At 38.2% G+C, this 23,128-nt stretch overlaps 1 protein-coding gene across 1 annotated transcript in view; it reads right to left on the reverse strand.

Annotated features, from left to right (window-relative positions):
* NEK10 (NIMA related kinase 10) overlaps window positions 1–23,128 on the reverse strand; it is a 308,999-nt gene that overhangs the window by 37,867 nt on the left and 248,004 nt on the right. Inside the window, exons 31-33 of the mRNA XM_089918950.1 lie at window positions 16,077–16,114; window positions 15,853–15,977; window positions 1,332–1,448 (exon numbers count right to left, since the gene is read on the reverse strand). Coding sequence (XP_089775076.1) covers window positions 1,332–1,448; window positions 15,853–15,977; window positions 16,077–16,114 — 280 coding nt within the window. The remainder of the gene's footprint in view (window positions 1–1,331; window positions 1,449–15,852; window positions 15,978–16,076; window positions 16,115–23,128) is intronic.

Genomic DNA, 23,128 nt, shown 5'->3' on the forward strand with positions numbered 1-23,128 from the left:
TAGAGTATTCCTTAATCCATATAACAGAAAAGACACTCTAGTAACTCAAAAATGTGATTTGAGTTACTGTTGCCCTCAATTGAGAGTCACCGCCTCTCACATAGTTTCCAGACGTTGGTCAATTCAAAGACCAAATGCTCCTTAATTAGTGGGAAAGCTGGGGCTCCTTGAGGAAGGGCCCTGAAACATTGCTATACCTATGCAATAAATAAAATTTATAAAATAAATATAAAATAAATAAAATTTCCTCCAGCCCTTCTCCAGAGAGTCCTGCAGCTATCTATTAGGGTGACTTCTCACAGAGAAGAAGGAAATACACAGGCTTTCAGGGAATACTGGACACCAGTCATAAACTGACTCTGTTTCCTAGAGTCTTATAATGCCACCGTGGTACACTAATCAAAATGGGTTTTTTTTTGTTTGTTTGCTTCTTTGAGGGGGGAGGCATATTAGCCCAAGTTAGACTTACAATGGGCCCAGTTGTTCCACTGGCCTGGTGATATTTCTCTCTAGTACCTGAATATTTAATTGGAATTGCCACAATTGGCAACTGACAGAATCATCAGACTTGGTCTCTGAATCTTAGGGTGAGGGAATGTTTATATGTTTTGCTCATTGATATGTCTCAAGTGCCTAGAATAGTGGCTGGTACATAGTAGGCATCTAGTAATTAAATGTTAAATGAAAAAATGAACAAATGAATGAACTACATATTAAGACATACAGTCTTAAACTTCAAAATAATAGTTACTTTCTTGTCCAAATATCTACACTTATTTATCTACAAAATTTGTTTTCTTATTAACAGTACCTAACTTTGGTAAATGACCATTCAACTTCCTTATCGTTAGAAAGATTTCTGTAAATAATTTGTAACCAGTGATTACTTCCCCAGTGCCTAAGGGTCACTGAGATTTAGAAAAAGTTTTTAAAATCCTGAATTTTGTGTTTTCAGTTTTTTGAGAGGTCTTGGTTTTATCCCAGCCTCGTCAGGATTAGGGAACTACTTTCCTTTCTTTCCTGTAGCCCAGCTCTGTCCCCACTTTCACCCACACATTAAAGGGCCATTTGTGTTGAAGTTTGTTTTTGGTTGGGCACTAGCAGTAAAAGAGCAGGTTAGGAGTCACAGGGAAAACCTGACTTATCTGCTTCTTTTAACCTATGACCTTCCCAGCTCTGCTGCTAAGCTAAAGTGTTCCCAAATATATGTATTTGGAGAGAATAAGAACAAGCATCACTCGAACTGAAAGTTTCTCAAAGTAGTTCCTTACCAATATTAGCACCAAACTTGTACTTAAGATAAAAAGTAAATAAAAAGCTAGCACACTGACCTGAGTGATGTAGATGATTTTGTGCAGCTGGATTAAGATCTGCTGAATAGGATCACTGATCTGACGTACTTTCCTCTGGGACACAGCAATTCCTGCAGATGCTGTGGATGACAAATTCTGCAGTTAATCAAGACCCTTTTCCCCTTCACAAGTGGTATTAAGTGGAAAATGGGGTAAAATTCTAAAAAAAAATACTCTCATCCTACCAATTAGAAAATATGTAGAGACCTTGTTACACTTCAATATTTTATGATATGGGATGCACAATTCTTTCCTTCTACTTCTTAGACCTCTAAGTAACATAATAATGTTATCATTTGTAACATCTTAAAGACTGTTTATCACTTGGAAATTTTGCCTGCAATTACACCAGGCTGCCACAAGGTGTCAGTGGTGTCTTGGATACTGTGGCCATTGAAAAGCTGGGCTTCAGATATGTGCAGTTAAGAGATTATCACACTTAAAAATTTTAAATTCATTTGCCCTCAGTAGCAAATAAAACTAATTTTATTAAAACTACTAAAATGCAAATAGTGAATAGGCAATCTTAAAGAGCAAACAAAAGAAAAATAATTTGTAATAATCAAGGGTTTGAAAAGTATGTTACTTTCCAACCCTTGATTATTACAAATTATAATTTTCACTGAGATTTCTCTTCAGGTCTAAATAAGACACATCTATAATTTATCCTGAATTCTCATCACAGAGCCACATCACTTTCACAGTTCTAGGCTAGCTTGGTATCAAACTGCATATAAGCTGCTTTCCCAGATTCACATGTCATAGCCACAAGTGGCCCATTCTTAACTTTGAGGAATGTAAAGCTATTTAAAGGAATGGCCTTGACCCCTGTATTAGCCACAAGGTCCCCTCTGCCTCCTCTCACCCTCAGATCCACACTAGAGAAAATGGAAGAGAGACTTCAGATATGTGGATGTATATTATTCTCTCTCCCACATTCCTGCTCTTTCCCTTCCTCCTGATAACATGTAGCATACTTTCTGAAATAACGTTTTTCTTGCCAATTTCTCTTTTAAAGAAAATTTCCAAAGTCCTTCTTTTCTTACCTCCAGACAACTTTGTGCACATGAAATTAAATGTGAATACAATCATTGCTTTAGCAACAGCTAAGATTTTGAAAAATGATTCTTATATAAATGCTTTCTGAGAAAGTTTGCATATTTTACCATAAAAACTTGTTTTCAAAACATTTATAGAGAAAATTTAATGTGGCCATTAAAAGATCCAACTTGTTTTATTATTAGCATACCAAAATGTATGTTTAGGACACAAACCACAAAAAAGAAAATAAATATAACATTGAAAGAAATATTATTTTCCTTATGGGTATGTTTACTGAGTTTGTTGAGAAATTCACACAAGAAATCATCTAGCTCTAGCTCATCTTCATTTAATACCCTGTTTAAATGTTTGCAATTTAAAGGATCTACCTCCTCTAGGAACTGTGTCTAACTCCTTTTAAGCAACAATTACTTGCCATTAAGATGAGGTTTAGTAAATTACCCTTAGGGTAAAAATGTGAAGGTAAATCAGAAAGAATTAAGGTAGCTCTGAAATAGAAAACAGAGAGCTGGAAGTATCTGCTCCAGCCTGAAGAGATGGCCAAGAGTACATATGTCATATTTTCTACAATGGTGCTTCTTTGCAGAAACAATTCTTAAAATGTAATTATTTGTTTGTCTAGACTGATATCCAAAACTAATGTGGCCAAGTTGATGTTGCTATTGGAAGACTAACTTTGTATTTTCTGAAACTGGACGGCTTTTGATCACACTTATGTTGATTACTTTATGTTTTTGGTATATGGACTTTCATTCATAGGTAATGAGTTAAAATCTCACAGCAAGGCAGAGAGTTCTTAGATTTGTGATGACATTTTGAGTGGGATGTCTACCTTGCCACAAGAATGTATTCATCTGTGGCTAGATATAAAAACAGAGACAGTTAGCTAGAATGTGTGCCTTCTGAATTACTCAATATACAAAATTGCTTAAAATTATTTTCCTTAAGACCTTTGACCATAAGGTAAGTCCTTGAGTTTTGAAAATAGTTTTGGTTGCTTACTCGCTAAAAAATAAATCCTAAAATGTGTAATTACACATGCCCATCGTAAAACAAGCAAAGAAATGTAAAACAACCTAAGTATCACAGAAGAGACTTCGAGGGTCCCTGGAACCACCACCCATCAGCCACCTCCCCAGAAGAAACCTCTGATATCAGCTTGGTGTGTTGCCTTCCAGTTACTTTTCTCTTTACGTACTTCAGTGTGTATCTTCAGAACAATATTTTTCAAACTGTGGTTGAGTCCTAAATCTGTTTAATGAGTCATGACCAGCATTTTGAAAAATAGAATGGAATGGCATGAAATGAAATAGAATAGGATATAAAAATTTCAAAGTGCATTGCATGTAGTAAGGATCCACCCAGTCGAGATATAAAATGTGTGTCTTACTAAGTGTCATTTCCAAAAAGACTTACTTCCAAAAAGACTTTGAAAGCTACTATTGTAGAAAATCTATAGTATTATCTCATGCTTTATTTCCCTCTTTTTAAATAAATGGTGACACATTATAAGACTGTTTTACAATGTTTATTCTCAGCCTGTCATGGAGATTCTTTTTTATCAACACACCCAGTTATAGCTTATTCTTTATGACCACTATTGAACAGTATTACATGTCCTGCATGCATTATAGTTTCTTAGTCACTTCCGTCTTGATGGGAACTTAGTTTTTTTTTCAATTTCTCATGATTATAAATGATGCTGCAGTGGGTATATATGTGCGTGCCTCACTGTGCATAGTACAAGGGGTCTTTAGGGTAAATAAGGAGAAATTAAATAGCTGGGCCCTTTGATACACATATTTCCTATTTTAACAATTACATTTTAAAGTGGCTGAATCAATTTGCACTCTGATCAGAAGAGAATCCATTTTTCTATATCGTGATCAACACTATAATCAAACTTTTCAATTTTGCCAAGCTGATTTTGTTTTATTTTTTGTTTATCTGAATGCTGATGAGGTTATTGTACTTCTTTGGTGATTTTCTGTTTGTGTCCCAAGCTTTTTTTTCTTACTGATTTGTAAGTGCTCTTTACATTGTCTGACTACTAATCCTTTTATTGTATTTTACATGTTAAAAGTATTTTCACCTACTTTGTTACTTCTTTTCAATTTAAAGGGTGGACAAGTGGTTAGGAATCTACGCTCTCACTGCCAAGGGCCTGGGTTGGATCCTTGGTTGGAAAACTAAGATCCTGCAAGTTGGGGAGCATGGCAAAAAAAAAAAAAAGACATCATAGAAGCTGATCATATTCCAACGTCAGTCATATATAGTATGCTCATGATTCATATCTATATGGTTCCTACTGCGAAAGATAGAAAGCATTTGGTCTCATTAAAATTTAAATAAAATCAAAGTTTACATTGGAATACTTTATATTCAGTTTATGGTTTTTATTAAAATAGTGAACTTAATTAGTGTTTTAAAACTTAGAAGGCAACTACAAAATTCATTATAAGAGGCAATTTACTTAGGGTGTAAAAAAATTTATATTTGCTAGCTTACTGTGTGGTTAGCATGACATTAAACAGCTACATTTCCCCTCTGTGGTGGTGGGTAGGAGGACCTGGAGGAGGTGTTGGCAAGGGTTTTACACATTTAGTCTCATGTGATCCTCACAACTATTCTGAATGGTAGTTGTTTCTATCCCCATTTTATAGATGACTGAAATTAACGAGATTGTCCAACCAAGACTGAAGAACTGGGACATGCAACAAGGTGGGCCCTAAACTCTACACTGACTTAGTCTCCTAACTTGTCACTGGGAGACCATGAAATTATGGACAATATAACATAATATAGATGCTCCTTCCCACACCTGAAATACTACTTTTTTCTTAAAAGGAGTTGCTACTTTTAACATGCTCTGACTATACCTTTGAACATTTAATGGATCAAATATTTTTGGAAAGCATGTACAAGTAATAAACTGGAAGCATTATGTCTTTGTAGCCTGTGCAGTGCACTATATCTGCTTTATTATCTCATGGCACATTACAATAGCCAAGTTAGTTGCCCATTACTTGTTCTTTGAGACTTGATTTACATCATATATCCAGTCTATTGAAACCACAATTCACAACACAAACTCTGAAACTGTTAATTACTATAAATTGAACAAAAGATGGATTACTCATGTTCCCCCAATTGACCACGATATAGTATCAACCTACTATTTTTCTGAATTCTTTCTGCTAAGAATCAGGAATTTTTGAACAACTGGAGAAGAGAAAGTGTTGAGCAGGAGCTCCCTGAAAAAGTAAAAAAAATAGTTTCCTTTTATAAAGGGGGCTAAAACATACATGGCTTCTCCATATGGGACCAACTGCCCTGTTGAAAGACAACCTTTTAAATTTAAGTACAGTGAACAGATTTGCTCTGGTCTCTTTCCTCTACTTTTGTGAAAAGGAAATAAAGTAACTGAATTGTAGCTTAAATCTGCAAATTCTCAGCAATGAACCTCTGTGCCCAGCAGCATAGAAGGCAGCAAAATTAGACAAAGAACGTTGCATTCACAAGGGGTTCATGGGAGGTCCATTTAGAGGGCCATGGTTGAAGGACAGAGAACTGATGCAAACATTTCATCTGAGAAGCCCATGAAGAATGAATAGGCTTTCAGTAGGCACAGGACATGGATTTGGTGTGAGGGAGGGTATATTTGAGTGGCAGCTTCTGAGTAGAAAAACAGTTTCAGCAAAGGACAGGAGTCAGCTAAGTGAGTGCCACATCTGGAGAACGGCAGAGTGTTCAGTTTTCCCTGTGTGCAGTACCATGAAAAGGTATAGTACTGGGTACATCTGCAGAGGGAGCCAGGCACCACAGCAGATGGTGATTTCAGGAAAGGTGATCTCATGAGAAGAGGCCTAGGGCCTAAGTCAGGCCCAGCATGGAGCAGCACATGGTGACTGTCTGTGGGGAGCAGGAGCTGAGGAGAGGCCGAAGCTTGGACCTGAGTTGTTAAATGACTCCCTCCGTGGGAGAGAGGGAAGTGAGAGAGAAGATGATGACCAGGAGGTGTGGGCATGGAATCTTTCCCAACACAGACCAATAATAGATGGTTCCACAATCAGGTAGAAATTATTAGGAAGAGACTCAAGGTTCTGGGTCTAGTCCCCCCACAGTCCAGCCCCTGGTAGAACTTCCGACAAGATGACAGGAAGCTGCAATAAAGCCTCAGCACCTTTCACCCTGGGTGACCAGGTTCCTTCCACTCCCTTTCATTCCAGCTTCAGAAACAAGCTGTTTAAATGCCAAAGAAGCAAGGCCGCTTTGAGGTCCTTCACTCTTGAATGCTGGCTGAATCACCTTTACATAATGCATCTCACATCTTGTTCAGGCTTAATTTGTGTGTGTGTGAGGATTAGAGTTTCATCCTATTCCAAATTCTCTATGTCTTTATTTTTTTAAAAATATATAATCTCAGGATATTTAAAGTTGCTAATCCCCTTAAAATGACTACATAATACACATGGCAAGATGCTGTGTGAAGAATTCACTGTTGTATTATTTCCCACACTTACTTTTGACCTCATGAACCTCCTGTTATCAAGAAGCAGAGTGAGGCAAGCACTGCCCCAAGATGGGGAGGTAGAGAGGAACCAGGGAACAGAAAGCATACGTTCCTGGACTTTAAAAGCATTAGTCTAAGCAGAAGGCAGAGAGATTCACAGGACCTGTAGCTGAACAAACTCTTCTTCCTGCCCCTCCTGGATAAGATAAAGCTTCTTTGAGGAGGAAGGACGAAGACGTACGAGAAGGAAAGAAGGTCTCAGAAGAGATTCAAATTCCAGCTCACTTGGGCAAAGTCTTCGGTGGGGGCAGTGAGGAGGGCAGAGATGTTTGATAGAAGTCTCTACTTTTGGGGATTCAAGAGTGGAAAGGCTGGGGGCGCAGTTCCCACAGCGAGCTCTGAGAGGTCCTAGCCATGCAGATGTTCCCTGCACCATATGACCTGGGATGGAATGGGGCAGGAGAGACAGCTTCCTGGGGTGTCAGAGGCTCAGCCCCCAAGTCTCCAAACCCAGAGAGTGTGGAAGAGTAGGCTAACCTTCCCAGACCCCTGAGAAGGTGAGCTGACAGAGCAAGAAGCTTGCCCCACAGAAGTCCTGCCTTCATGTCAAGGGGACACAGACAGAAATGGGAACATGTACTGGGAGCTGGAAGTCAGGGAGGGCTGTGCCCACTTCTCAGGACAGCAACGTGGAAGGGTGACCCCCACTCAGTACTCAGAGCAGATACCAGCACAGGCAGGCTCAAAGCCTCAGTACAATGATGCCAACTGAATCCTTGGAACAAAAATACCACTCAGGGAAGAAGAAGAAGAAAGAGAAGTGCAATTCTGTTTGTCTGACTTTAAGCCTGATATGATAAAGAAATCACCAACATATTGAAATTTGCCTTTAGGCTAACTGATTATGTTTTCTGAGATGTGGAATAGGGGCTTAATATAAAAATTAAGTTCAGTTTTGGGAAAATATAGAAAGTTAGACTTTTTTTCCCCTGAATTTGTGGCCTAAAAATAACATGCATTTGGCCTATTCCATATAGCTTGGCCCTTATCCATTGACTTAGTTGTTCTTATACTATGCTACAATCACTAACCAAGTCATATTGGCTCCCTTTATTCCTACTAGAGGGAACCTTTTTTTTCCTGAAAGTCAACTCTATTGAAGCTCAGAATTCTCAAGAAGAAAATATTGTGCTGTGAAAATACACTGTGTTCAGCACTATGTATGCAAAAGCTAACCAATCAAACTAAAAGGAACAGAAAGAAAAGATAGGAACCCTCTTCTCATTCAATTACCTGGACAAGAAAAATTTATCTCAATCATGGAAAACAGACAAAATGATCATTGCTTGATTCTCTGATATCATGTTACGACATTTTCTAATAGCTTTACTTGATTCTAATCTAATACTCTTAATCCACACCGATAAAGGTGAAGGCAGTTACAGTCCTGTAGAGTTAGTGGTTAACCTATAGAAATTGACATGTTGGTATGACTTTATAGGCCAATCAAGACGTTAATCACAAAAATGATATGCCTTTATTGCCCCACAGAAAATTTGCCAATCTTATGCTTAATTTAGCAATGTTGCTTCAGCTTTTCTTTACTATATATATACTTATTGTACTATATATATATACTATATATACTTCCACAACTATAAAAATATACTTATACAACTATAAAAATCCCTGTCTCCAAATGCTCTTGAACAGGCTCTTCTGTCCTCCATCTGGTTCCATCATTAAGGGAATTTAAATAAAACTAGGATTATTGCTAAAAAATAACTTTAAGAATTGTGCTTTTTGGCTTCCCTCATGGCATGGTGGTTGAGAATCTGCCTGCCAATGCGGGGGACACAGGTTCGAGCCCTGGTCTGGGAAGATCCCACATGCCGTGGAGCAACTAAGCCCTTGTGCCACAGCTACTGAGCCTGTGCTCTAGAGCCCGTGAGCCACAACTACTGAGCCCACATGTCACAACTACTGAAGCCCACGTGCCTGGAGCCTGTGTTCCACAGCAAGAGAAGCCACCACAATGAGAAGCCTGCATGCTGCAATGAAGAGTAGCTCCCACTTGCCACAATTAGAGACAGCCCATGCACAGCAACAAAGACCCAACACAGCCAAAACTAAATAAAAAATAAATAAATTAAAAAAAAAGAATTGTGCTTTTTGACTCCAATGTGGTAAGAAACAATAAGTAGCTTCTTATAGATAAATAAGAAACTTATAAATAAATAAATTTTAATTAACATGTCATCTAAAACATCCCAAATAATCTATGGAATCCACAGTGAGGAATGTCAATTAACAATGAATGAGATCTCAGCTGTATTGGAGGGCAGGAAGGTGGTCCAGACAGAAGAGGCCTCTTGCCTGTTTCTCATTACTATTCGCTCACCAGTCACCATCTGCAATACCCAAATTACTGTATGACAACAATTCAAAGGGTAGTTGTAAGCACTCTGAAACTTTTTTAAAATAATAAATAAATAATTATTATTATTTTTGGCTGTGTTGGGTCTTAGCTGCTGCGCACGGGCTTTCTCTGGTTGTGGCGAACGGGGGCTACTCTTTGTTGCAGTGGGCGGGCTTCTCACTGCAGTGGCTTCTTTTGTTGTGGAGCATGGGCTCTAGGCACACAGGCTTCAGTAGTTGCAGCACGCACGCTCAGTAGTTGTGGCTCGTGGGCTCTAGAGCACAGGCTCAATAGTTGTGGCTCACAGGGTCTAGAGCAAGGCTCAGTAGTTGTGGTCAATGGGCTTAGTTGCTCTGCAGCATGTGGGATCTTCCTGGACTAGGGTTTTAACCCATGTCCCCTGCATTGGCAGGTGGATTCTTAACCACTGCAGCACCAAGGAAGTCCTGAAACCACTTTTTGAATCTCAGTAATCATTAATAATGGCAATTTGGAATTTGAAAGCCCTGCTTTTCTACATTGACTCAATTATTTGTACACTAAGCTACAATCATCACCCAAGCCACATAGACCTCCCTTTACTCCTACCAGAGGGTGGTGTAGCTTTCTTCTCCTCCTTTCATTTAGCCTTTTCCCAGTGCAGAAACCCCTGGGGCAGGGTTGTGGGCTGCGTTAACAGCTAATTTGCAGTCTGCACTTGGGCTTGGATTGGGACCATCAATAACTTTTGTGAGATTGAGTACCTTTTTGAAAAGATATTGTCCTCCAAAGAATATGTAAAAATCTACAACTGGTCCACACTCCCCCAGTGCCTGCCTGGCATGAGGAACTAGGACACAATTCATCACTGATAGAGAAAATGTGTTATCTCCCACCTCTTCCCCAATCTGAAGTCTAACATTAAAATATCATTTTCCCCCTAGTCTTTAAGTAATCACAAGATTATTTATTCAGTTGCTCTCAATAGCAAGAATAAACAAGGGTTTAAACAGTGGTAGGTCTGCATCAGTTACAAAATAAGTAGTTTTCAGGGGCCTGATCTCAGAGGAAATACTCAAGATATATGCAAACTTTACTAAAGGTGCTTATAATATGGTTGCAAAATATAACTAACATACCCAAATCCCAAAAAACAATATAGAAAAATATATAATTATATGTCAAATTGCATAGTGTAGACTAATATTATAAGAGTTTTGATTAAAGTCTGGTAAGCACATTTCACATGCTAAAAGAATTGCTATACAATAAAATTAGAGAAGGCGTTTACAAAAAATCACCTTGGCAATTGTGATATCTAGTATTAAGTATTCTATGTTAATAACTAACTTGAAAGCAAGCTACTGAAAGTTGCTCATAATAAGGACAACTAGAATATAGCTGTGCTGTCTGGAATATTTGGATGAAACATTGACTACTTTACATAGATGTAATCTTTATGAACAAAAGACAAGTATAAAAATAGATTCTCAGTCATCTAGTATGATAATTAAGAGCCTGGAAATCATGAAGAGAAAATTTCTATTCAAAATGCAGAGCATAATAATTCCCATCTATTAGTTCAGTGCCTGGGTGTTAGCTGCTGAAAAATGAAAAGCCCAGCAAAGGAGGGAGAAACATCAGTGTTAATCCAGTCAAAGTTGGCCATAGTCTTAGTTGACATTACATTTGCATTTTAAATTTGGGTTTGACTGACACTCCCAAAAATTTACATTTGACCTACACAAATAGCATCCATAACATTAAAATGTACCCTATTAACTTGACAAAGAATAAGTTTCTCATCATATGTTTTGGTATGATTTAATTTTCACAAATATACAACATCATTTCCCCTATCTCAACAGGGAAGGACTATTTCTTTTATATATATAAAAGACCCTAGACATTTTTCCAATTCAAAATATCCAATTGTTTGATTAATTTGACTCTATAGACAACAGAACCAATAAATTATTTTTAAAGAACTGACACAAAATTAATATACAGAAATCTGTTGCTTTCTGTACACTAACAATGAACTATCATAAAGAGAAATTAAGAAAACAACCTCATTTATAATCACAACAAAAAGAATAAAATATCTCGGAATAAATTTAACCAAGAAATTGAAAGACCTATAATCAAAAAGCTAGAAGACATTGATGAAAGAAACTGAAGATGATACAAAAAAATGGAAAAGTATCCTGCACTCATGGATTGGAAGAAATAATATTGTTAAAATGTCCATACTACCCAATGCAATGTATAGATTTAATGCAATATCTATCAAATACCAATGACATTTTTCATGGAACTAGAACAAATAATTTTAAAATATATAGAACCACAAAAGATCCTGAAGAGCCAAAACAATATTGAGAAAAAAGAACGAAGCTGAAGGTATCATGCTCCCTGACTTCAGACTATACTACAAAGCTACAGTAGTCAGAAACAGTATGGTACTGGCACAAAAACAGACACATAGCTGAGTAGAGAGCCCAGAAATAAACCCACACACATGTGGTGACCTAATCTATGACAAAGGAGGCAAGAACATACAATGGGGAAAAGACAATCTCTTCAACAAATGATGCTGGGAAAACTGGATAGCTACATGTAAAACAATGAGATTAGAACATTTCCTCACAACATATACAAAAATAAACTCAAAATGGAGATTAAAGACTTAAATGTAAGACTAGAAACCATAAAACTAGAAGAAAACATAGGCAGTACACTCTTTGACATAGGTCTTAGCAATATTTTTTAAATATGTCTACTCAGACAAGGCAAACAAATGCAAAAATAAACAACTCAGACCTAATGAAAGTTAAAAGCTTTTGCACAGTGAATCAAACTACAGACAAAAGGAAAAGACAGACTACTGAATGGGAGAAGATATTTGCAAATGATATGTCTGGTAAGGGGTGACTATCCAAAATGAATAAAGAACACATACAATTCAATATAAAAAAATTAAAAATGGACAGAGCACCTGAATAGACATTTCTCCATAGAAGACACACAGCTGGCCAACAGGCACATGAAAATATGCTCAACCTTGCTAATCAGGGAAATGCAAATCAAAACCACCATGAGAGATCATCTCACAACTGTCAGAATGGCTATCATCAAAAAGACAACACATAAATACCCTAGCACACTGGTGGTGGGAGTGTAAATTGGTTCAGCCACTATGGGAAACAGCATGGAGTTTCCACAAAAAATTAAAAATAGAACTACCATATGATCCAGCAATCCCACTTCTGATTATATATCTGAAGAAAACAAAAACACTGATTCAAAAAGATGTATGCACCCCAATGTTCATTATAGCATTATTTACAATTGCCAAGATGTGAAAGCAACTCAACTGCCCACTAACAGATGAATGGATAAAGAAGATGTGGTGTATATACACAATGGCATATTACTCAGCCATAAAAATGAATGAAATTCTGACATTTTCAGCAATGTGGATGGACCTAGAGAATATTATGCTTAATGAAATAAGTCATACAGAGAAGGACAAATACAGTGTATTTTCACTTACATGTGGAATCTAACAAATAAAGCATACAAATGAATAGAACAAAACAGAAATAGACTTACAGATACAGAGAATAAACTAGTGGTTACCAGCGGGGAGAGGGGGAGGTGCAAATTAGGGGAAGGGGTTTAAGAGGTACAAACTATTACATATAAAATAAATAAGATACAAGGATGTAATGTACAGCACAGGAAATAGAGCCAGTATTTTATAACTTTAAGTGGAGTATAATCTATGAAAATAGAGAATCAATGTACACCTGAAGCTAATATAATATTGTAAACCAACTATACTTTAATTTAAAAAATTATTCATCCAGAGAACTTTTGGACATAACTGAGTTTCCTGCAGCTAGAGGCACTTAAACAGCATAACGTTACATAGTAAGTAGATCAGGTATAAAAGGTATTCGTTTTCCAGTTTTCTTTTCTTTCTACTGATTATATCAAGGGCTAAGTTTCAGTATGGAACAAGTATGTCATCACCATCTTTGAGATATGAGCTAATGTTCCTTTATAACAAAGAAAACAGACCTCAGGATAAGCAGATAACAGTATCTACTAGAATTTAATAATGTTGTTTTGCTTAGATTTGCATTTATTTTTTATAATTGTCACCTATTATGGCAAGTGACGCTATTCTGGTTTCCCATTTGTAACAAAAATATAAACTTCCCTTTAGATAACTTTAAGTTGAGAAAGTAAATCAAATTAAAGAAATCGATATTTGGAAAATAGTAATATAGATGGTACTCAGATACAGCCAAATTTGTGCCATGGTAATCTATAAGTGACAAAGGTTAGGGAAATAGAGTTAAAATAATTAATATGTGTAAAAAGTGTTTATTCATTCATTGATTCCATGTTAATTACTGTTAATATTTTCATCCATTCAGTATAGAAATTCCTAAATTTTCAACTCTGTTGTCAGAGTTATTTAAACTCTGTTATTTAACCTAAAGAATATCTTATCAAATAATTTATACAATCTAGTTAGTATTAAAAGACAGAACAAGAGGATTTTTAATAGTGTTAACTTGAAACAGCTTCATGGTTATTTGTTTTATAGGAGTTTGGAGGTACATCAAATACTGCTGTATGACCACAATATGAACCTAGAAGTTCACATTTTAGGAGTACAAAATAGGCAAGATCATATTCTAATACAGCCACTTAGCACTCTAAAATAATAGTTCTCACCCTTTGTTCTGCCATAGCACATGGAAAATGATGTTCACATACTAGATATAGTCCTGGGAGCATACCCAGGTTTTGACAAAATTCTCTCATCTCTGACAATTTTTTTCCAGAGCACTTAGGCAATACAGGACTATAGCTATTGGTTATACATAATGGAAAGAATACTAATTTGCAGAGAAGGTGATCTAAGTGGATGGGGCTGGTACCAGTTGTTTGTGATTTGATAAAGCAACCAATAGTCCAAGTTTACCCGCAACATTTTAAAAAGTATGACTTTTATAATATGCAGAAAAACCATTTTGCATTAAGATGAAGAAAAAAAATTTTTGTTTTACTCGAAAGTGGAATAACTTGTAAGTAGTAACTCAAATTTCCTCATATGCATTACTGTGTTCTACAAGATTAGTTGAAACTAATCACTCCTTTATAGGTAAACTTTAGCATTCACTGACAACACTTAAAATGCTATAGTACATTCTGTTTTAAATTTAAAATATATGAATCAGTAAATTTTTAAAAAGTAGATGGTATAACAAGCTGTAGGTCTAAGAAATATAATATATTACATGTTAACTGTGCTAAATAGTTTGTTTAAATATCCAGAGATCTGATCAATTTTGCTGACATAAAGTCAAGTCTTAAACTAGCTAACTCAGCATACCCTTTAGGAAAAATAATTCTTATTATGAATCACAACTGAACTGCAAATTGCTTACATATGTATGTATTCTGCTATCACTATTATAAAATCAATCAACGACAATCATTTTAACTTCATGATTATGTTATGAACTTACCTTATGCCAAAATAGCAGGAGTAGAGCATGGTCAACATGACAGCTTTAGATATGTTAATAACAAAGCTATTTGTTTTTTGCATCTATGCTGATCGTGACAGATTGGCCCCAAACTGTCAATAACTCTTCCAAAGCAAATTTAATAAATGTGGAGACATGGACTAATATTACAGTAAATCAGTTCACATTTCCTTTGTTCACTATACCTATTAACTCTACAAAAGAATGTGAATTAAGGAAGCCAAAGTGAAAATAACATTAAGCAATAATTCCAAATTAACCAAAGTAGTAAAATAGAACTTTATACTCAAGTCATACACATATGTTAAAAGCACAGTCACTAAGTTTTTTTCCTGAATTGTCCAGGTTTAGTTAAAAACTTTACTGTTACTGTTGAACTTTGGCCCTCTTTAATAGAAATTAGAAATATTAAGGAATACACTCTTTTTTCTCAAACAATTACTATAAACTTTTATGTTTTAAGAATCCATAATTTTTACATTATTAGAGAAACAATGTGATATAACACTGCTTTAATTAAATACAAATACCTAAAGTTATCTGTGTCAGAGTAACGGAGATAGAATAAAAGATATGCTTACTCATATAATATAGGTGTAGAGCTTATAGAAATATGTATGTAAAACAAGGTTACTATTTTTTGTTAGTAGGTATGCACTGTAAGCATCAAAATTCAACTGGCTAACATTCCTACCAAGCAAAAATACAAATTTTAGTAAAACAGCCTATATATTTCATCAAATAAGTGAATACAGAAAGCATTTTGATACTGTTAACATGCCAAGCTAATAATGATGGACAAATAAAACAAGATTCTCTGGCTGACTGTACTAAAGTTACCTTTAGTACCTGACTGTACTAAAGTTACCTGTAACTAAAGTTAACTAAAGTTACTGTACTAAAGTAACTAAAGTTACTGTACTGAAGTTACTGTACTAAAGTTACTAGTTACTGTACTAAAGTTATCACAGCGGGAAGGCTATGGGACTGCCACCCCATCACTAACTCGGCCTCTAGCTCCTTAACCTGGGCCCTGAGCATGAGGGGTGGCACTTTCAGAAGCAGGTAAAGAGGCAGCAAAGCTGAAGAAATAAAAGGGGGAAATATATGAAACTGTAATATGAATTGTGCTGAATTTCAGGGAGGCGTGTATGATGTTATTGCTGCCAACACTAAATTACCTGGCCTTGGTCTTGATCCTATTCCACCTGTGAAGTCTCTGAAAACAGAATTAGAAGGAGTTATTCAACTTGGATTTGACTAACATTTACTGAAAGCTTATACCCCGCTATGGTTTACATAGGAAAATATAGGTTTATTTTTCCTCAAGATGCCCTCAAGAGTTTAATAAAGAGAGAAAATAGACATATGTGAACCCAGAGCAGAACTGACATTCTATGACCAAATGGAAGAACCTTGTCCTATCACAGTTGTTTATAAGCTCTAAGAATAATTACGAGCCTAAATCTTAGTACAGTACCTTGAATGATTTTGTTACTTTTAAAATCAAAATACTTATTTTGTATTAAAAAGAAAAACCATTAAAAAATTTTTATGTAGTATTTTCCATGCTTTATTCCTGCTGTCTTAAAGAAGAAACTATAACTCTTCCTATGAAATGAGATGATTTTTGCATTTAAGAGGACTATATTTTTCCTTAAGTTCTCAGTGTTATTAACATTACTTGTTTGCCCTACCCTAAAATTCTGGATTTCCTGAACATTTTGCAAGTTGGTCTCCATGGCTTCCACCTAGTGGAAGGGTCATTAGACCCTACTAAGGACAGCCATAAATAACCTTCAACCTTGTTTTTTCTAGTGTAATCTAAAGTCAATTTCTTAATAGTTTTTTAAATGAAATAAGAAACATCTGTGCCCTGACAAATGATAAGAACCATACTTAAATTTAATACAATGCAACAAAAGTACATCAAACATGTTCACATATGGCACATGTGTGTATATTGAGTTGGAATGAACATAGGGACTCAAATACAAATAAACATAATTGATAATTTTCTTACCCCAACCCTTTCATTTTAATCACAGAAGTTTTGATACATACATGAAACACATACCTAAGTTATGAAGCATAACAAATTTGGCACTCATCTACCCACCACTCGATTACTATAATAATACCAAAATCTGTGCATCCAACTGTGAGTTCCTTCCCTATCCATTCCCATCCTTCTAATCCCCTATCAAACCAGCCCTCTCTTGATTCTATTTACTTTTTGTGTCTCATTCCCAGCCCATATTTCCAGAGCCTTGAAAATTAAATGAAACTCGCCAGCTTTGCATAGGTAATACATTCTCCCAACACCTGGAATAAGGTGGCACGTTTAAATAAAGAAAAGGGATGCCTCCTTCTCTCAAATTTTCAAAGAGGGGCATAATCTCAGCAGTGCCCATATGCGTGTGGCAGAAGCTTCAGCACTGGGCTGAGGAGCAACTCATATCCTTGCATGAAGGCTATACATCAGGAAGGGCAAGTGCATAGCCCTGCCCCTTAGCCTTCTGGACAAGTCCAGCACTGTCCAACAGAAATACAATGCAAACTACACATTAATATTTAAATGAAATTTAAAATTCAGTTCCTCAGTCAAACTAGCTACACTTCAACGGCTCGAGTCACATGTCGCCAGTGGCCCCCGTACGTGACATTGCATTCCAGACGCTTCTGTAGAAGATGTTAGTCATTGTCTTCATAAACATTATGACTGAGGCTTACAGACATGTCACACAGCTGCACAATACTTCATGGACCCCACTATCTTAAACGTTGAGGAGACACGGCTTTGGGAAAGATCCCCAGTGTTCTCCTTACTTGCTGCAAGTAATAAATACTTCCTTCTCCTGATCTTTGTCTTGGTTGTGTCTTTTGACTTGACACCCACTAAAAGAACACAGTTTGCAGGTGACAAATTTTGATGACTCTGGTGGGACCTCTCACCTAACCCCTTTGTGTTGTTCCAGCTCCCAAGAGGCAACGCAGTGGGCTGCAGCAGTTCACCCGGGCGAATTTGTCTATGTTGCTGGGGGATCTAAGGGGAAGGGCATAGGGGAATCCCTCTTGGTGCCTGATTTTTCAGGTCTATGCACCTCAACTTGGTGAATGGGCTCAGAAGCTGCTCTGGACTTCTTGATCTGGAGAGTCCCTTTGGAGAGGTGAGAGGTGTTTATCCCACAAATCAGCTTCAGGGTTCTGTCCCCATCTCAACGGGGGAGAAGAAATGACTCAAGAACTGCACAGTTAATCTGGTCTGGCCAGGTTGGCTCTGAGAGTCCAAGGGATTGCAAGACATTCCTCTCTTCTACAGTCTTAGAGGTCAGGTCAGAGTCTGAGGGACTGTGAGACACCCCCATGTTGCTCGAAGAGTCTAAGGGATTGTGAGACAAAGAAGTTGATTTGTGCCATTCTTTGGCCATTGAATAAAGCTTGTGCTGTTCCAGTCTCAGCACTGGTTTTGTTATTGGCTGTGCGAATCTGAGCCGAAAAGAACCTCCCTGGGGTCTTGGGGGGCTAGGGGTCTCGGCCTGAACTAGGACACTGGTGTGGCTCCAGGTGACCAATTTGATAACAAATCCAGCCAGAGGGCTCTCTGACTCAAGGCCAACAGGTGGCCAGCCAAAAGAACAGGGTGATTTAGCCCTTGCCCTTGACCTCTGAGTCAACAAGCCCTACTGGAATAAGTCTGAGATCTGAAAACAGCCAAGCATCTGATCTGGGAGCACTCATCTGGAAAGACAAACCCTCCCAAATATCCTTGATTGGGATGCCTGTCATGGATCAGGGTACTGTCCTGGGGATGCCCAACACGGGGTCACTGGCTTTACCTGGCCAGAAATGCCAGGTGAGTGAGGAGCTGGACAAACTCCGTTCTAGCAGAGGGCTAAGTGAGTGAGGAGTTGGGCTGGACAAAGTCCTCTGGAGGCCACCATACAGGAAGATCACCTCTTTGTTTCTTGTGTCTTTAGTTTAAATTTCTGTCATTGGTTTGTTTCAAGTCTTCATCAGTGAATTTGGAAGGATCTTGGTTTTATGTGGTTTTGTTTGTCCAGCTGCTCTTGTGAGTCTCTGCCACAATTGTGGGCACAGGTCAAGCACTGAAGACCCATCAGGGTGCTCACCACTTGGAGAGTCCCATGAAAGTATAAGTTGGTCATGGATCAGGGCAGACTGGCTCTAGTTTCCCTGCTGACCTGAAGCATGCGTCCATGCAACCAGGAACATGTAAATCATCCATAGTCACAATCCCTGAAGCACTCTCACCTTCAGGATATAATCAGGAGGCCAAGAGCATGTCTTTAGTGTTAATCTGTCTCTCATCTTGATCAGTGAGCTTGGATCTGTGTATATGTCTTTTTCGGGTCCGCCCTTCCCTGTCATTTCCCACCATTGGTCTCCGGGAACCTCTCTCAGAGACAGGAACCCCTAAGAAATACGGTTCTAGGCTAAGCTCAGGAAATTCAGTTTTGGTTCCCCAGGAGATCTGAGGACCAACAAGTAGCTCAGAACCTTTGGGTCCTTGTCATTGAGTTGTCGAGAACTCAAACTGGGTCATCTGAGACTTGAGCTGAGTCACCTCGGGACAGGTAAATAGATCTTTGACACTCCAAATCAGTCTCACCTTGAGATGTAAATGTTCTATGAGGGCTCTCAGAAACACTTAGCTAGACCACCTGTAATTCCTGAGACTGAGAGGGAGAAGGGGAAAGAGAACTTAAAAAATTTTTTTAACTTATTCCAACCACTATAAACCAATGTGTTTTATATTATAATACCTGGTTCATAACTAAGTTTAAAATGGGGCTAGGAGATCTCTGGTTCCATCTGTTTTTACATAAAAAGTAACTTGTAGATGAGCTATATTTAATTGGCCTAAAGAAAAGTAAGTGCTTACAAGTTAAATATTTCTAAATATAAAGAAAACTGGCCAAAATAAATTTCAGGGTCATGTGATCTAGGACTAATCCTTAATGAGCAAAAACAAGCTTGTTTGTTCGTTTAATTAATATAGACATGTCTTTAGAGTCATCAGTATTAAGAATAATACTTTCATTATACTGAGAGTCAAATTTGTCAGCAAGGAAAAGAACTTGGTATAATGAAATCTTAAATAAATTAAATGTACATGAGATAAGAGGTTTCTTTAGTTGAACTTAAAAAAATTGCATTTTGGGAATGTTTATCTAAAATAGTCTCTCCTGATTTTGGCAACTTGAAAATTTAGTTTTGCTATATTAAATTAAATGATAGGAATTATTGACCATCCAGGTTATTTCAAATAAAATAAAACACTGGAACACTACTTGCTAAACAGGTCTAAGTTTATCTACTTTTGTCTTCTTATGAGGGGAAACTAAAGATGTTTGGGTTTCTTAAAGACATGTAGCACATTGAGGCAAAGAAATTCTGCTATGAGAAGACCTTCAAGGTGGCAGAGGAATAAGACATGGAGATCACCTTCCTCCCCACAAATACATCAAAAATACATGTACACATGGAACAACTCCTACAGAACACCTACTGAACGCTGGCAGAAGACCTCAGACTTCCCCAAAGGCAAGAAAATCCCCACATACCTGGGTAGGGCAAAAGAGAAAAGAAAAAACAGAGACAAAAGAATAGGGATGGGACCTGTGCCTCTGAGAGGGAGCTGTGAAAGAAAAAACGTTCCCACACACTAGGAAGCCCATTCACTGGTGGGGACGAGGGGTGGGCAGTGGGGAAGATTTGGAGCCACACCACAGAGGAGAGTGCAGCAACAGGGGTGCAGAGAGCAAAGTGGAGAGATTCCCACACAGAGGATCACTGCCGACCAGCACTCATTAGCCTGAGATGTTTGTCTGCTCATCCACCGGGGTGAGTGGGGCCTGAGAGCTGAGGCTCGGTCTTTGGCAGTCAGACCCCAAGGAGAGGACGGGGGTTGGCTGCGTGAAGACAGCGTGAAGGGGGTTAGGGCACCACAGCTAGCCTGGAGGGAGTCCGGGAAAAAGTCTGGACCTGCTGGAGATGCAAGAGGCCATTGTTTTGGGGCGCGCAAGGTGAGGGGATTCCTACTCTGTGTGCCCATAGACGACAAAGCACGGCATAAGTGAACTCCAGAGGTGGGCATGAGCCGTAGCTATCAGCTCAGACCCCAGAGACATGTATTGACCGCTACTGCTGTCACTGCTGCCACCAAGAATCCTGTGTGCAAGTGCAGGTCACTACACACACCCCCAACACCACCAGAGCCTGTGCAGCATGTCACTGCCAGGGCCCCGTGATCCAGGGACAATTTCCCCAGGAGAACCCATGGCGTGCCTCAGGCTGTTGCAATGTCATGCTGGCCTTTGCCACCACAGGCTTGCCCTGCATTCCAATTATGACTACAGTACCCCTCCCTCTCCCTGGCCTGAATGAGCAAGAGAGCCCTAATCAGCCACTGCTTTAACACCCTCCTGTCAGGAACAGATGTCTGAAGGTGGCCTAAATGCAGAGGTGGGGTCAAAACTAAAGCTGAACCCCAGGAGCTGTGTGAACAAAGAAGATAAAGGGAAAATTTTCCATGCAGCCTCAGGAGCAGTGGATTAAATCCCCACAATCAACTTGATAAACCCTGCATCTGTGGAAGGCCGGAATAGACAATGAATGTTTCCAAAATTGAGGTGGTGGACGTTGGGAGCAACTGTAGACTTGGGGTTTGCATTATGCATCTGATTTTTTATCTTAGTTTAGTTTTTAGTGCTTGCTATCATTGGTGGATTTGTTTAGTGGTTTGGTTGCTCTCTTCCTTTTTTAAAAAATATTTTTTATTATTATTTTTTTTCTCCTTTTTTCTCTTCTTCTGAGTGTGTGTGTGTATGTTTCTTTGTGTGATGTTTTCTGTTTTGGTTTGTTTTACCATTTGTCCTAGGGTTCTGTCTGTTCGTTTTTTGATGTTGTTTGATTGTTTTCTTTTTATGAGTGTGTGTGTTTGTGTATGTTTCTTTGAGTGATTTTGTCTGTTTAGTTTTGCTTTTACCATTTGGCTTGGGGTTCTATCTGTTCAGGTTTTTCTTTTTCTTCCTTTTCTTCTGAGCCGTGTGGCTGGCAGGGTCTCGGTGCTCCAGCTGGGTGTTGGGCCTGAGCCTCCAAGGTGAGACAGCCAAGTCCAGGACATTGGACCACCAGAGACCTCCCAGACCTATGTAATATCACTTGGTGAGAGCTCTCCCAGAGATCTCGATCTCAACACAAAGACCCAGCTCCACCCAATGACCAGCAATCTCCAGTGCTGGATGCCCCATGCCAAACAATGAGCAAGACAGGAACACAACCCCACCAATCAGCAGAGAGGCAGCCTAAAGTCATATTAAGTTCACAGACACCCCAAAACACACTACCAGACGTGGCCCTTCCCACCAGAAGGACAAGATCCAGCCTCACCCACAGCCACCAGGAAGCCTACACAAGCCACTGAACCAACCTCATCCACTGTGGGCGAACACCCAAATTAACGGGAGCTACGAACTGCAGCCTGTGAAAAGGAAACCCCAAACACAGTAAGTTAAACAAAATGAGAAGACAGAGAAATATGCAGCAGATAAGGAGCAAGGTAAAAAGCCACCAAACCAAAAAAATGAAGAAGGAATAGGCAGTCTACCTGAAAAAGAATTCAGAGTAATGTTAGTAAAGATGATCCAAAATCTTGGAAAGAGAATGGAGAAAATACAAGAAACGTTTAACAAGGACCTAGAAGAACTAAAGAGCAAACAAACAATGAGGAACAGCACAATAAATGAAATTAAAAACACTCTAGAAGGAATCAATAGCAGAATAACTGAGGCAGAGAAACAGATAAGTGACCTGGAAGATAGAATAGTGGAAATAACTGCGGCAGAGCAGAATAAAGAAAAAAGAATGAAAAGAATTGAGGACAGTCTCAGAGACCTCTGAGACAACATTAAATGGACCAATATTCGGATTATAGGGGTCCCACAGGAAGAAGAGAAAAAGAAAGTGTCTGAGAAAATATTTGAAGAGATTAGAGTCGAAAACTTCCTTAACATGGGAAAGGAAATAGTCAATCAAGTCCAGGAAGCACAGGATAAATCCAAGGAGAAACATACCAAGACACATATTAATGAAATTATCAACAATTAAATGCAAAGAAAAAATATTTAAAGCACAAGGGAAAAGCAACAAATAACATACAAGGGAATCCCCATAAGGTTAACAGTTGATATTTCAAAAACTCTGAAGG

Source organism: Delphinapterus leucas, chromosome 10 (assembly GCF_059928025.1).
Source record: "Delphinapterus leucas isolate spDelLeu-1000000601 "Yukka" chromosome 10, BTC_Dleu_Yukka2, whole genome shotgun sequence".
NCBI lineage: Eukaryota > Metazoa > Chordata > Mammalia > Artiodactyla > Monodontidae > Delphinapterus > Delphinapterus leucas.